The sequence below is a fragment of the Apodemus sylvaticus genome, chromosome 7, assembly GCF_947179515.1.
Source record: "Apodemus sylvaticus chromosome 7, mApoSyl1.1, whole genome shotgun sequence".
Classification (NCBI taxonomy): Eukaryota; Metazoa; Chordata; class Mammalia; order Rodentia; family Muridae; genus Apodemus; species Apodemus sylvaticus.
The window spans coordinates 111,791,878-111,807,933 of NC_067478.1; the positions used below are offsets into that span (position 1 = coordinate 111,791,878).

Genomic DNA, 16,056 nt, shown 5'->3' on the forward strand with positions numbered 1-16,056 from the left:
AAGTCCTTCTCCACTCCTGGGGCAGAGTACACAGGTGCTCTGCCCGCCCACCCGCCCGCCACCTCAACCCTTGGGAAATAGAGGTAACAGAATGGCGAGTTTAAGCTACAGCTAAAAGGGTAAGAGCACTTGATCCGTAAGCAGAGGACCCAGGCATGATTTCCAAGAATCCATTAAGAAGTAAGTCAGTCAGTGGAGGTACATGCCTTTAGTACCAGCACTTAGGAAGCAAGGCCGGGCAGCTCTGTATAAGTTCAAAGCTAGCATGTCTTATAGCGTTCCAGGACAGCCAGGGAGGGCTACACAGAGAAACCCAGGGGGAGGGGGAGGGGAGGAGAACAACATCAAGGAATTAAGGTCTTACTATGTGTGTAGCAGGCTCTGAGACTACAAACATTCTCTCCAGCTAGGAGACTACAAAGCAACTTCAAGAACTCCCTGAAACTAACCAGATTCACTAGACCCTCCCGGCCAGAGTAAAGAATAAAAGCCGAGGGTACTTCTCAGAGACGATGAGGCCAAGAGGCGTGAAGACTCAGAGAGGGGGGGAAACTACAGCCTCTCAGACAAAAAGTACAGCCAGGAAGAGATTTAGACAATCGAGGCACCCGGAGAGGTCAGCCTCTAGCCTATTGCGCCGCCTGCAGGCTGCGCGGTGTGCTGCAGGTTCCCAGCGCTGGGAGCTGTTGCCCATAGTGGTTTTTGAGTCTCTTCTCCTGTATCTCCACAGCCATTATTGCTGTAAATAACCCCAGTGAAATGCATGGGTCACCAAGTTGGACTTTGGTGGTATCTGCCGCACTTTGGTCGGTTGGGTTCCCTATCTGGGGTGAGTGGACAAGTGTGTTTCATTTCCTCAGGAACTGGCGACACACACACTTAATCTCAGCGCGTCCCAGGTCAGCCAGAATTGCATAGTAAGACCCCGAACAAAAATAAAGCTGGGCGGCAGTGACTCACGCCCTAATCCCAGCACTTTAGAGACAGAGGCAGGCACATCCCTGAGTCTGAGCCCAGCCTGGTCTACAGAGTGAGTTTCAGGACAGCCAGGGCTACGCAGAGAAACCCTGTCTGGAAAAAATTAATTAATTAATTAATTAATTAATTAATTAATTAATAAAAAGCTAAAACCCAAAACAAACGAGCAAACGAAGGCGGCGAGTTGTAGAGGACGACAAGGTACCTCTGTACTCCCCTCAAGTGCTCACACCACACACAGAAAGCCAACAGCAGTGCAGTGCCACCCCGGCCTCACGCGGCGGCCAGAGGAGCCGAGGCTAGCGCGTCGGACTCCGCCTTACTCTTGAAACTCAGGGCACACACAACAAATACGTCCTTTTTGTTGCTGTCTTTTTTTTTTTTTTTTCAAAGCAATCTCTCTACATAGCCTTGGCTGTCCTGAAACTTACTATAAAGATCAGGCTGACCTCAGACTCACAGAGATCTGCCTGTCTGTCTCCTGAGTGCTGGGATTAAAGGCCTGGTCCACCATGCCTGGCACAATAATTTTTATTTAAAATTTGCTGCCAGGCGTGGTGGCGCATGCCTGTAATCCCAGCACTTGGGAGGCAGAGGCAGGTGGATTTCTGAGTTCAAGGCAAGCCTGGTCTACAGACTGAGTTCCAGGACAGCCAGGGCTACATAGAGAAACCCTGTCTCGAAAAAACCAAAAATTTGCTGAGCTACATGAGACCTTGTCACAATAAAACAAGATGGGGACCAGGGACATGGCTCAGCCACTAAGAGCTCTAACAGCTCTTCCAGAGGACCTGAGCTCCTGTCACTCCAGCTCCGGGGTCAAACACCTTGGGCCTCCTCTGGACCATGTGGATCTGCGCAGTTGAAGGTGCATGTGCTCCTTCTGTCACACACACACACACACACACACACACACACACAGATATACACAGACACATACACACACATATAGCATACACACACACAGAAACACACAGATACCACAGACACACACATAGACACACAGATACACATATACACATATACACAGACATACACAGATACACACACAGACACAGACACACACAGATACACACACACAAAGACAGACACATAAGGGGGAAGGGGAGAAATGAAAATAGAAAAAGCTAACTTAAGTGGGATCTTAACTTGACAGAAAGTTAAACTGAGGCCACTTGGTTAATCCCCACAGCTGGTGGCCAGCACAGCACCAGTGTGGACTGACCACCGACCACCGACCACCGAACCCTCCAGCGTTAATCTGGCCTTCCTCTGGTAGCTCCTGCCTTGGGAGCCGTCTGTGCCCGCTCCAGCTGCAGCTCCAACCCTCACTGGGAGGTTTTAAGACAATGGCTCGGTGTACACAGTGGGGCCTTGGAGAGATGATTAGGAAAAGGGACTTTCCCCTTGTGGCTGGGCCCTGGTGGTTTTACAATAGAACTGCGTCCATGGCGTGAGCCTGCCGTTCTGGCTACTCATGAGGACAGAGTGTGACAAATTCAAATACAGAGAGGGTGCAAGGCCACACCGTGGATGCCATGTGACCCTTGCCTCAAGCTCCTGGTGCCCTCCCCTCCCCTCCCCACGTGACTGTACCTTGACGTGTGAGACAAACCATTTCTCTTCATACTCCAGCCCCTCAGAAGGTCAGCTTTCCAGCAGGAGTAGAAGCAGAATCCACTGTGGAGGGGCTGGGGGCGTGGCTCAGTGGAAGAGCACTTGCCTAATATCCCTGTGAGAGTTAACTTTACTCAACTTGACACGATTAGGGTCATCTAAGAGGGAACCCCAATTGAGAAAATGCCTTTGTGATGACTGTTCTTGGTTGTCAACCTGACCACTCCTGGAACTAAAACCCAAAACTGGCAGGTACACCTGTGAAGAATTTCTGCATAATCTGAACTAGGAAGATCCACTTCTAATCCAGATCCATCGGTGTTGGAAGACATGCTGTTAATCCAGATCTTTTACTCCGATCTAACCTGGGCCACACCTTCTGCTGGAAGCCAATAAAAGGACATGGAAGGAGGAAGCTTTTGTTCTTGGCCTGCTCTCCCTGGCCTTGCTAACAAGTCCACTCCTTCACTGGCATTAAAACCTCTTCAGGATTCCGGCATATACTGCAGCCGGCTGAGAATCCTGCCTTGTGGACTGAGCAACTACTGGATTCTTGGGCTTTCTGGAAACAGCCAGCCAGCCACTGTTGGATTTGCTGGACTTGGACTACACCTGTAAACCATTCTAATAAATACCTGTGGTGGTTTAAACATGCTTGGCCCAGGGAGTGGCACTATTAGGAGGTGTGGTCTTGTTGGAAAAAGTATGTCACTGTGGGAATGGGTTTTGAGACCCTCCTCCTTCTGCCTGCTTTGGGATCAAGATGTTGAACTTTTCAGCTCCTCCGGCACCACGCCTGCCTGGATGCTGCCATGCCTCTGCCTTGATGACAATGGACTGACCCTCTGAACCTGTAAGCCAGCCCCGATTAAATGCTGTCCTTTATAAGAGCTGCCTTGGTCATGGTGTCTCTTTACAGCAATGAAAACCCTAACTAAGACAATACTTTTGATGGACAGACAGACAGATAATTCATTCTATAAGGTCTGTTACCCTAGGTTCTAGGAAATCCTGATTAATAAAGCCTCCGTAAGATCTGGCTGTAGCCTGCCCTCTGCCCCAAGACTGGGTCTCTGTGTAGCCCTGGCTTGTCTTGAACTCACAGAGATTCACTGCCTCTGAGAGATAGGAGGGCATTTTCTTAATTAGTGACTGACGGGGAGGGCCCAGCCCATTGTGGGTGGTGCCATCTCTGAGATGGCAGCCCTGGGTTCTATAAGAAAGCAGGCTGAGCAGCCATGAGGAGCAAGCCAGTGAGCAGGATCCCTCATGGCCTCTGCCGCAGCTCCTGACTCCAGGTTCCTGCCCAGTTTAAGTTCCTGACTTAACTTCCTTCAGTGGACTATGATTTAGGGTATATAAACCAAATGAAACTCTTCTCTACCCAAGTTGGTTTTGGTCATGGTGTTTCATTAAGGCAATGGTAACCCTAACTAAGACAATCCCCCAGTGAGGTATAGGAGTGTGGTTCAGTGGTAGGACTCCTGCCTAGAATCCCCAGGGAGGGGCCAAAGGCACCACTCTAAGGAAGAGCATAGCCTCCTAGGTCAGTGGCCCTGAGTTCCATCCCTAGCATAGGGAAACACACACACACACACACACAGGCTCACTGACTCTCAGCCCCTGCCTCAGATTTCTTCTAGCAAGAAAATCATCACCAGATAAAACCCTGTGACCTTTGGCTCAAACTAGACGCTAACTCTCATTTTGAATAACTTACATAGTCTACAGTATGGGGTCGAGAGCAAAAGAAACCAACTAGACCAAGACTCAGGAGGAGGCAGCGGTGGTGGGGAAGAGCAGGGCGGCTGCATGTGAAGACAGCGGAGGGAGGCCCTGCCAAGCTGGGCATGAGGCTCTTCTCCCCGAGCACAGTGGGGGTGGGAGATAAGGGGACCAACACAGGCAGTGTGCCACAATGCTTTTGCTGGGACATCAAGTGGCACCCTGCCCCCACAACTTCCAAACACTGGTTAAATCAAGGGCTCCAGTGTCCAAGGCCTCGCCCACACAGTCTCTGCCTTCCCAGAAGTCTGGGCCCGGCCCAGAGAGATTTCAGCTGCTCAGACAATTCCTTCTGACAAGAATTTGGGGGCAGTGCCCATGCAGTGAAGGGATGGAGAGTTGGGCCTGGTGGGTCGCTGATGCCTGTAGCCCCAGTACTCAGGTAATGGAGTCAGGAGGATGGTAAAATTGAGACCAGCTGAGGCTGTAAAGTGAATTCTAGACTAGCCTGAGTGGTCTTCTAAAACTAAATTAATGAATTAAATCAAATAATTCATAAATTAGTTAAAAGCTAAACACAAGAGCATACACCTTTAATCCCAGCACTTGGGAGGCAGAGGCAGGCAGATCTCTGAGTTTGAGGCCAGCCTGGTTACATATTAAGTACCAGGACCCAGAGTTGAGTAGAGAGACCCTGTCTCAGAAGAGGAATGAATGAATAAATCAATATAATAAACGCTCACAGGTATCACTGGTGGAGTTCTGGTTTTGTATTAAAAAATTAGACCCCTGGCTTTGCGTGAAACCTGAGGAACCTTGCTCTTCCCGGCATCCCATCAACTGCGCGTCCCTTGACACGCCCGTCACCCCAACCTTCAGACGGTGAAGGGAGGCAGGTCAGGAGTTCAAAGCACGTTCTGGGCTTTCAACTGAGTTTGAAGCTGAGTGTGAGGGCAGCCTGGGCTACTGGAGACTCTGTTAAAAGCACTTACAAGCACTTCAACACAGATTTAAAAAAGAAAAAGAAAAAACAACAGTCAACAGACAGGGAGGGAGGAGCCACTTTCACACTCACTTCCTCTCAGGCAAGTTCTGAGTATTTCCCCTTTCTCTCCAGATGATGTCTGCAGGCCACAGACCAGCACATCTGTAACCCACTCTCTCCTAACCTCCGTGAGTTTGGTGCTAGGATGAGCCAAACAGACGTTCACCGTCCTTGAGTCTCACCTACATCCCTCAGACGTTCACCGTCCTTGAGTCTCACCTACATCCCTCAGACGTTCGCCGTCCTTGAGTCTCACCTACACCCCTAGTCTCCACACCCACACTGTTCCCTCCTGGCTAATTCACAGGGTAACAGAACTACAGACTATTCCTGCTCAGCAAGGCTAACCTCCTTCTTGGATAAGGCTACAAAGTAATCTATTTACAGCTTGTTTAAATCAGACCTGTTCATTGTATTGCACCTGAGTGTCTTGCCTGCACGGATCTCTATGCACAATGGGGACACATGGTGCCTGCAGAGGACAGAAAAGAGACCCAGGTTCCCTGGGACTGAAGTTCATGACAGTTGTGAGCCACCACCTGGGTTCTGGGAAAGGAAGGGTCCTCTGCAAGGACAGCTGGTGCTCTTAACCTCTGAGCCCTGCCCGCCCCCCCAGTCCCGCTACACTGCATTTCCTCGCACACAGTTGTTACAGAAGGCCCTTTCCCAGCATCACACCCTGGCTCACAACCATGCGTAACTCCGGTTCTAGAGGACCAGACCCCTTCTTCTGAACTCTGCAACCCACCTAGTACAGACATACATGCAGGCAAAACACACATACATATAAAACTAAAATCATAAGTCTAAAAAGTAAAAAGATACAGATGTGGAGGAGCCCTGGAGAAATTGGCGTAGTGGACCAAAAACCTTGGTCTGAAGCCTGAGGGGCTAAAGTCTAGTCCCCAGAACCCACGTAAAAGCTGAGGTAAAGACTGAATCCGGATGGGCTGGAGAGACGGCTCAGCGGTTAAGAGCACTGAGTTCAAATACCAGCAACCACATAATGAAATCTGAGCCCTCTTCTGGTACATCTGAAGAAAGCTACAGTGTGTTTACATGTAACAACAAATAAATCTTTTTAAAAAAAAAAAACTGTAACGGGCTTAGGCACAGACACGGTCTCAGAGCCTAAGTTAGAGAGGACACAACAGGCACTCCTGCTGCCAAGCCTGGCTCCCTCAGCAGCGTCCTCGAGGTTCACACTGTTAAAGGAGAGGACCGGATCCCTCACCATGGCCTGTCCTCACACACAAGCTGTCTCACACAGACACAATCCATGAGTAAATGTATTCTTAAGAACTTACAAAAGTGGCTGGGCCGTGGGGATGCATGCATTTAATCCCAGCACTAGGGAGGCGGAAGCAGGCGGATCTCTGTGGGTTCAAGCCCAGCCTGGTCTACAGAGCAAGGACCAAGACAGCCAGGGCTACGCAGAAAGAGAAACCCCGTCTCAAAAAAACAAAACAAACAAACAAACAAAACCCAGAAAAACCAATGAAAGCAACAAACAAACAAACAAAAAGCAAAAAAAACCCCACCAACATCAACAACAAAACCCCAATCTTATAAAAGTGGAACCTTTACCCCAGGTGTCAACTTGTGGTTTCCACTTGTGTACATATGACGACACACGTGGGGCTCGTGGAACTGTGTCACCAGACAAAACCTGGTAAGGTCGAGCAGACTAAGAAACCCCAACAATTCTCACAATTGAGAATGGTAGGCATTTGAATCTGCACCCAGCCCAGTTCCTGTCCCGGAGCACATGACCATGACACTCCTCGAGGGGACCACGGCAACTGGTCACGTAGCATAGAGCACAGAGTTCTCCGTGCTAATGAGGTATCTAGATGGGCCTGAGGGTTTAGCCAATAAGCTTCCCTCTTGGACATTCCTTCCTGCAAAAGGTATTTAACCTCTGGTCCACCCTAAGTGAACCCTGATTTACACGATGAATAAACAGTTTTCTCATCGAGAACCTCCGTGGGAGGAAACCTTCATTACCTAGGCAAGCCGCCTAAGTCTCCGCAGAAGGCCCTTCCACGCACCGAGCATTCACCCCTGAGGGCCCCTCATTCTCAATTCCTCACAGTTCACGGCAGCATCTGGATGCCCAGGAGTTTGGGAACCCCGGCCTCGGCCTCTGCCTGGGCCATTTCCCACCTGGGCTGGGGCCCCCATCTTGGGCTTTGTCCCACAAGCCTGGCACCCCAAGGATGGAATGAAGCTTAGCACCTCCCTCTTTCCTCCGACCCAAGCAGCATTCAAACACCTCAGCATCCAGGCAGAACTCGGACCCCCCCCCACACACACACCAAAAAGTTATACACAATTAAAATGAATTTTTAAAATATTTTTTAAAAAAATTATAAAAAATTAAGTCCATCAAGTGTGCTATAAAAACGTCATAGTGAAGCTGGGCAGAGCTCAGAAGCTAAGAACACTTTCTGGGCCCTGGCCACTAGAAATTACTAGGCACACCAGGCTCGCCTAAAACTCTCAGAGACCCGCCAGCCTCTGCCTACAAGTGCTGGAACTAAAGCTGTGCACCGCCACACCCAGCTTTATTTCTTTTCGTCCATGTGCGTGTGTGTGCGTGGTATGCGTGCCTGAGTTTATGTGCACAGCGTGCTTGGAGGGGGAGGTGAAATCCTATAGAGTTGGAGTCATCAGTAGTTAGTTGTGTTCTGCAGTTTGGGTGCTGGAACCACATCAGTCCTCTACTAGAGCAGTGAACGCTCTCAACCACTGAGCGCCTACTCCCATGTAGCCCAGGCTGGCCTCCTGAGAGCTTGTGGCACCATCACACCTGGTCCGCGCGGTGCTGGGAATGGCGCCTGGGGACCTGTGTATACCTGGCAAGTGCGGTGCCAGTGGTGCCAGTCCCCAGCCAGGGCGTCTACTGGTTAGCCATGCTTCACTGTGTGGCGCCCTGCTTTGGGTTCTAGAATCTTTGTCTGCTCATGCCCAGGCTGGCTGGGAGGAAGGCTGTGCCCATAAGGACACCAGCCAGGCCCTGAGCCATTTCCCTTTCCTGTGGAGCTGCCATCTTCTTCCAGATCCATGTTATCTATCAGGAAAGGCACTTCCTGCCCGGCCCGGCCCGGCCCTGCCTGGTCCTGCCTCACTCTGTTCCTGAAGGAGGTTTGTCTGTCCCTTAGCTCATGGGAAAGCTCCGTCATCCATGCCAACAGCCCCAGGGAGATGTGTAAGTGCAGCCAGGCATGCTGGCACAGGCCTGTCACCCCGGCTCTTAGGAAGTGGAACAAGATAATAAATTGAAGGTCATCCTGGACTAGATAGTGAGTTCAAGTCCAGCCAGCACTACATGTGATCTTGTGTCAAAAGCAAACAACCGACAGCCTTATGCATAACGGCACAGTCTTAGAGGTCAGCCACTCACCCAGTTGCACAGCATGCAAAGATCAGAACCTTAACCAGCCTGGTTATGCCTTTCATCCCAGCAGGGGCAGGGGCAGGGGCAGGGGCAGGGGCAGGGGCAGGGCCAGGGGCAGGGCCAGGGGCAGAGAAGCAGAGAGGCAGGGGCAGAGGCAGGCAGATCTCTAAGTCCCAGGCCAGTCTGGTCTACAAATAGAGTTCTAGGAGCGCTAGACAGTAAAACCCTGAAACCATGTCTCAAAAACCAAAAAGATGCCAGGCAGTAGTGGCGCACGCCTGTAATCCCAGCACTCTGGGGGGCAGAGGCAGGCGGATTCCTAAGTTTGAGGCCAGCCTGGTCTACAGAGTGAGTTCCAGGACAGCCAGGGCTACACTGAGAAACCCTGTCTCCAAAAAACCAAATTCAAAACACCAAAAAAAAAAAAAAAAGATCAGAACCTTGATTTGAAGCCGGATCTGTCTAAGGCAACCCGTAACAATTCCCTGAAGCCATTCCCAAAGGTCACAGCGAACAATAGGAAGCCACTTACCACAGGATAGCCATTATGCCCAAGAGAAAACTGACTGAGCTATGGAGTGCTTATTCACACACAGGAAACCTTGGGCATTTTCCCCCAGCACCACGGTTCTCACCTCAGAACTTAGAAGGCCAGGATGTGGTGCTCCGCTACACAGTGAGTTTGGTGAGGAAGCTTAGACTGTTTTGCAGAAATGTTGGGGATGCCTACGAGGTCCAGGTCTCGGAGGACTGAGTTTCAGGCAAACCAAGGCCCTCCCTTCCCACAGTGGGGCCTGGTGGCCTGTAATCGCAGCTACCTGTAAGGGCTGAGGCACAAAGACGCAATGCCCAAGACCAAGACTGTCTGAGTTACACCGCAAGAACCCACCTCACAAACTGGTATGTCTAAGGCCTGGGTTCGAACCTCAGTAACCATAAGGAAGAAAGGGAGGAAGGGAAGGAGGAAAGGTGAGAGGGAGTGAGGAAGAAAGGAAGAAAGGGAGGGAGGGAGGAAAAGAGAACAAAAAAAGAGAACAGAAAATTTCCATTTGTAGGCAGTCAAGCAGGGTGGTCCGCCTGAAGGCAGGGGCGTGGCTCTGGAAGCCAGGTGGAGCCTCCTTCACAGGCCCCTGAGTCTCACAGAGAAAAATAGTAAGTTTTCCTTCTGCCTGGAACACAGTTGTCTCAAATCATCTCACCCGGCCGGGCACACTCCAGCCTTCCTTTCTTAAAATAGACCCGAGCAGCTCTCCCACACATGGCGTCTTGTCCGTTGCTCTACAACCTTAACAACCCACAATTACATGTTCACTCTGGTCCTCCACTCGTGGTCTAAGCCTTCCTCTGCTTGGTGGACTGCTGCGTTCCAGTCAGACCTTTGCCTGTGCAAGGTTTGTTAAATTCCTGGGGGCCAGAAATGGGGTGGCTGGGGGGATAAGGGGGTGCACTGAGCAGCAGAGTGGGATCTAGGCCCAGCCACTTGCTGAACATGACTGAGGCCTTGGCTTCCCGGCCCTACCGCCCACTGAGCATGCGTGTTGCCTTGAGTTTCCGTCTCAGTGCTTGCCGAAGCCCTGGGTTCCAGTCCCACCCACACAACCACCAGTGCATTCGGAGCATGAGCGACACCATTTAGATTCCAGTTGTTGCTAAACATGAGCCAGGGTCCTAGCGTCAACCCCACTGCTCACTGAGCATGCGCCGCGGGTCCCCAGTTTCCACCCCAGCACAATGTACAGCTCCCCTCTGCCTCTCCCGCAAAAACACAGTTCTACCCTTTGGCCGAATTGAAGCTTGGGAAAATCCTATCCATGCTGGTTCTGCCCGCTCTTATTCCAAATAGACCTCAAGAAGACCAAAGATCCTCTCAGGTGCGTTCCCCAAGCATACTCAGGCTCCATGACTGCCACACCAGAGACCGCCAGCAGCACTCAACAGTTGCACAGCAATCCCAGAGCCTGGGGCTTCAGACGGGACACCTGTCTGGTGGTCTGGGGCTACTTCAAGCTGGGAGATCCCTGAAGGCCCAGGTCCTGCTACTTTCCTTTAGGCCAGGAAGGGTGTGTCACAGCCTCTGGGATCTGTCTATTCTTTTTTTCCCTCCCCCCTTGAGGGCACAGTCCCAGGAAAGAGGAGGAAGGCAGCAGAGAGTCTACTTGTTTTCTAGTTATTTTTGAACCGTTTCCGGCCCCCTCCCCAAGACTCTAGAGTCTAGCAGTTTCCAGGAAGTTCCAGTCACACAAAGTGTCATATCAGGGGGAGGGAGAGCGCCCCTCTGCCATGGTCTCAGCCATGCCTCTTAAGGCTTGTGGCAGATTTAGGCCCAGGGAACCCAAAATAGATAAGAGGAAGGAGACTCAGAGTTCAACACCCGGTCCGTGGGAACCCGGCGTCGGGTGGGGTGAGAAAGCGGCATCCTGGCCCCACCCCCAGCTCCGAGTGCCTGAGGCCACCCGCAGGCTTCACTGAGGTCCGGGTCTCCTGGAACCCTTAAAATTACAGGCACCTGCAACAGTCAGCATAGGCAGGGAAAGTTTCTGCATTGCTCCCTGCCTGGCCCCTTGTCAAAGACCCCCTCGTTCCTGCCCTTCCCTGTCGCGTTGGGCCCCTAATTCCAGTTATTCGGGACTATCCAACCTTGCCTCAGTTTCCCCATCTAGTACTAAAGCTTGGGGTCGCTACTTCTGGATGTAAATGGCGAAGATGTGGAGGACACTGGGGTCTTACGGAGACGGGACGTGTGGCGAGGTCCGGCCCGTTCTCGCCCACACCCCCAAGCTAAGATCGCTGCGCATCCCCTCCCCCGCCCATCATCTAATCCTCCCAGATAACGGGACCTCCAGGGGAGGAGCATGCGCAGTAAGTCCCAGCCCATCGCTCAGGGAAGGAGTAAGCTTGAAGATCCCCGAAAAGAGACACGGGGGACAACCTCGGCTAGGGCCAAGCGCTCCGGCTGAGCCAGCGCGGGATTGCAGAGGCCTGAGGACGCGGCAGAAGGGCCTGCGTCCCGCCTGCAGCCACGAGCGTTTGGTTTTAAGGCTCTCAGATGTCGCCCTTCCTCAAAACCCCCTCCTTCCCAAGTCAACACAGGCCACCTACAGGCCGGAGGCCACTCCTACCGTAGGCTGCGTCCTTCCGATCTTCCTCCATGGCCTCAACCGAGGGGAGCTGAGTCCGAAGCCAGCGCGACCCCAACCCAAGCGGGCGGGAGACAACGCGCGCTGCAGGCCCCGCCCCGCCCCGCCCTGACCCCGCCCCCAGCGCGCACGCCTATGGCAGCCCTGCGCCTCGGGGGGCGTGGCCAGGGAGGGGCGTTGGGGGGTAGCCACCTTCTGGTTCCAGTGGGCACTCTCCGTGGACTCCTCTCTGTGAACAATTAGTGTGTCGCATCTGCTTGTCAGTCATTCTTGTTGTTGTTGTTTGTTGTTTGTTTGTTTTTGAGACAAGGTTTCTCTGTGCAGCCTGGATGTACTGGAACTCACTCTGTAGCCAAGGCTGGCCTGGAACTCAAGAGATCTGTCTGCCTTGAGTGCTGAGATTAACGATGTGTTCAACCAACACAGCAAATCAATCTTTGTCCGGGCACTGAGTACTCACTGTGCGCTAGGGATGGAGAAAAAGTTGTCATGTGGTCATTCATCCGATCGGCAAGAATTTGAGAGTTTGAACACAAATCAGAAGGGAATAAAAGAGGAGGAGCGGAATGTTCCTTGGCAGCCAGGCACGGAGGTTCACAATTTTAATCTTTCAATCTCAGCACTGGGGAGGCAGAAGCTGGGGGTTTCCTTTAGTTCTCCACCAGCCAGGTAGGGCTACATAGTGAGACCTTCTCTCAAAAACAAAACAAAACAAAAACAAAACAAAAACAGGGGAGATGGCTCAGTGGTTAAGAGCACTGACTGCTCATCCAGGGGTCCTGAGTTTGATTCCCAGCAACCACATGGTGACTCACAACCATCTGTAATGGGATCTGATGCCCTCTTCTGGTGTGTCTGAAGACAGCAATAGTGTACTCATATGCAAAAATAAATAAATTAATCTTCAAAACAAACAAACACGAAGGCAGGGCTTGAGAGATGGTTTCTTGGCTAAAGGCACTGACTGCTCTTCCTTAGGACCTGAGTTCAGTTCCCAGCACCCACTTCAGGAGACACACACCACCTGTAACTCCACATGAGATGCTCTCTCACATACATGCCTGGGTGCACACACATACACACAGACAGATAAAACCAACAAAAAGAGAAAACAGTCAAGTGGCGTGAAGATCAAGTTCACCTGGAGAAGCCATGGGGGTAAAGTGTTAGCGGCAGGCTCGATGATTACTGGGCGTAAGAACGACAAAACACAAGGCCTGCACTTACACAGACACACAGGAGAAAAGAAATAAGCTACTCTTGACGGTTGCTTTTTACATTTCATTGCTCTTATTTTATGGGTGTGAGTGTCTGGCTACATGTATGTATGCAGTTCATGGTCATGCAATGCCCTCAGAGGCCAGAAGAGCATAATGGATCCACTGGAAATGAAGTTACACGCAGTTGTGAAACACCATGTGGGTGCTGGGGCTTGAACTCAGATCCTCTACAAACACAGCGAATGTGTCTGTGTGCCTTAGAGAATCACTCTAGCTATGACGAAACACCAAGGCAACTAGAGGAAGGGAGGAAGGGTTGAGTTCACTCAGTCAGTGTAACAGTTCATCACCGACCGCAGTTTGAGGCAGGAGCCGACGCGGAGGCCATGGAGAAGTGCTGGCCTGTGACCATGGCTGGCTCAGCCCTCCCACAGCAATCACTAAGAAGCCACCCTACAGGCTCACCAGCAGCCCATCTTACGGAGACATTTAATAAGCTGAGATTCCCTCCTCTCGGATGACTCTAGCTTATGTCGAGTCATAAAACTAATCACTACACTCACTCTCCAATACAAGATAAATCATTTTTTAAAGTTATTTTTATTGTGGTTGTTGTTGTTATTGGTTTTACCTTATTTTATTTTTGGTTTTTCAAGACAAAGAGTTTCTCTACGCAGCTTTGTCTGTCCTGAAGCTCAAAGAGATATCCCTGCCTCTGCCTCCTGAATGCGGGGATTAAAGGACTGTGCCACCACTGCCTAGCATTTTTTTTTTTTTGAAACTGAGCCAGCTCCCTGGGGTCCTAGCTGTCCCAAAAGCTGCTGTGTAGACCCGACTGAGGGAGACACGCACACTTTGTCTTTGAGTGCTGGGTTTAAAGGTCTATGCCACCATGGCCACCCTTAGAAGGAAGTTTTGAAAATAGCTGCGAGGGGGTAGGAGAGATGGCTCGGCGGTTAAGAGCACTGACTGCTCTTCCAGAGCAGAGCAAGGCATGGTGGCTCACAGCCATCTGTAATGGGATTGGACGGCATCATATTCATCTGCATAAAATAAATGAACTCGTCTTTGGAAAAGAAGGGAAAATGCTGCTAGTGAGGGAGCGCCTCTCCTGAGAGACCTGGAAGATCAAAGAGGTGGGGTCTGAAGCCAGCATGGGCAAACAGGCTGCCTCAGTTCTGCTCCTCAGAGAGGGGAGGGCTGGGTGTGGTCGCACACTGCAGAGGCAAAGGCAGCGTGCTCTGAGGTCAAAGCTAGCCTGTTTTACGTAGTGAGTTCCAGGATAGCCGTAACTATGTAGAGAGACCATGTCTCAAAATACTTAAAAAAAAAATTAAAGCAATAAAAAAGAAAAAGGAAGGAAAAAGAGAAGAGAGAAAAGGTGTGTGTGTGTGAGAGTGTGTATGTGAGTGTGTGAGTATGTGTGGTGTGTGTGAGTGTGTGAGTGTGTGTGGTATGTGTGAATGTGTGTGTGGTGTGTGTGAGTGTGTATGTGAGTGTGTGAGTGTGTGTGTGAGTGTGTATGGTATGTGTGAGTGTGTATGTGAGTGTGTGAGTGTGTGAGTGTGTGTGGTGTGTGTGAGGGTATGAGTGTGTGAGTATGTGTGACTGTATATGTGAGTGTGTGAGTGTGAGTGTGTGTGAGTGTGTGTGTGAGTGTATATGTGTGTATGTGAGTGTATATGTGAGTGTGTGAGTGTGTGTGTGGTGTGTGAGTGTGGTGTGTGTGTGTATGTGTGTGTGTGTGAAGCCCACTGTTTCAGCCTTCACCTCCATATACAGGTCTGGGTACCTGGAGCTCACTGGCCAGTCTGTGTGAACTGGAGTGCTCCAGGCTCACAGGGGGACCTTGTCTCAGAAACTAAAGTGCAGGAGCTGGAGAGACGGCTCCCTCCGCTGTGAAGAACACAGCTCTGCTCCTGCAGAGGATCCGGATTCTGTCCACAGCAACCACGGGGCAGCTCACAGCTGTCTTTAACTCCAGCTCTAGGTAATTCTGACACGCTCTATTGACCTTCCTAAGCACCACACACACATGTGGGGTAATCACAAAGGTAAACAAAACCCACTCACATATGTAAAAATAAACTTAAAAACTAAAAACAAACATTAAAAAAGTGGAGAGCAATCCAGGAGGGCGCTCTAGGGTGACCTCCAGTCTACACACACACACACACACACACACACACACACACACACACGAGCAATTAGTGACATCCCTTAGGTAATCCATACTAAATTTACAATAACCACTTCACATATTCAAACTAAACACAGAGCAGCCTGAGACAAGAAGAGTAATTTCCAGAAGGCACGAGCTACATAGTGAGGCTTTTATTTTGTTTGGTTTTGGGGTTTTGTTTTGTTTTGTTTCATTTGGTTTGGTTTTTTGAAACAGGGTTTCTCTGTATTGCCCTGGCTGTCCTGGAACTCATTCTGTAGACCAGGCTGGCCTCAAACTCAGAAATCTGACTGCGGGCTGAAGAGATGGCTCAATGGTTAAGAGCTCTTCCAAAGAGTGGTTAAGACTGCTCTTCTGAAGGTCCTGAGTTCAATTCCCAGCAACCACATGGTGGCTCACAACCATCCATAATGAGATCCAACGCCCTCTTCTGGAGTGTCTGAAGACAGCTACAGTGTACTTACATATAATAAATAAATAAATCTTTAAAGAAAGAAAGAAAGAAAGAAAGAAAGAAAGAAAGAAAGAAAGAAAGAAAGAAAGAAAGAAAGAAATCCACCTGCCTCTGCCTCTCAAGTGCTGGGATTAAAGGTGTGCGCCACCACTGCCCGGCTGGTTTTTGGATTTTTGAGACAGGGTTTCTCCCTGTGGCTCTAGCTATCCTGAACCAGGCTGGCCTTGAACCCAGAGACCTGCCTATCTCTGCTTTGAAAATGCTGTGATCAAGAGTGCTGAAATTAAAGGCATGATCC

At 50.6% G+C, this 16,056-nt stretch overlaps 1 protein-coding gene across 2 annotated transcripts in view; it reads right to left on the reverse strand.

The window, feature by feature from the left end:
• Window positions 1-12,004, reverse strand: part of Slc44a2 (solute carrier family 44 member 2) — a 35,105-nt gene extending 23,101 nt beyond the window's left edge. Inside the window, exon 1 of one of the 2 annotated variants that reach the window (XM_052188925.1) lies at window positions 11,885-12,002. In XM_052188925.1, the coding sequence (XP_052044885.1) occupies window positions 11,885-11,915 (31 nt within the window). In that variant the 5' untranslated portion in view covers window positions 11,916-12,002. Of the gene's footprint in view, window positions 1-11,884 lie in introns of both variants that reach the window. The other variant, XM_052188924.1, reaches the window with a different exon arrangement.
• Between the last annotated feature and the right edge of the window lie 4,052 nt (window positions 12,005-16,056).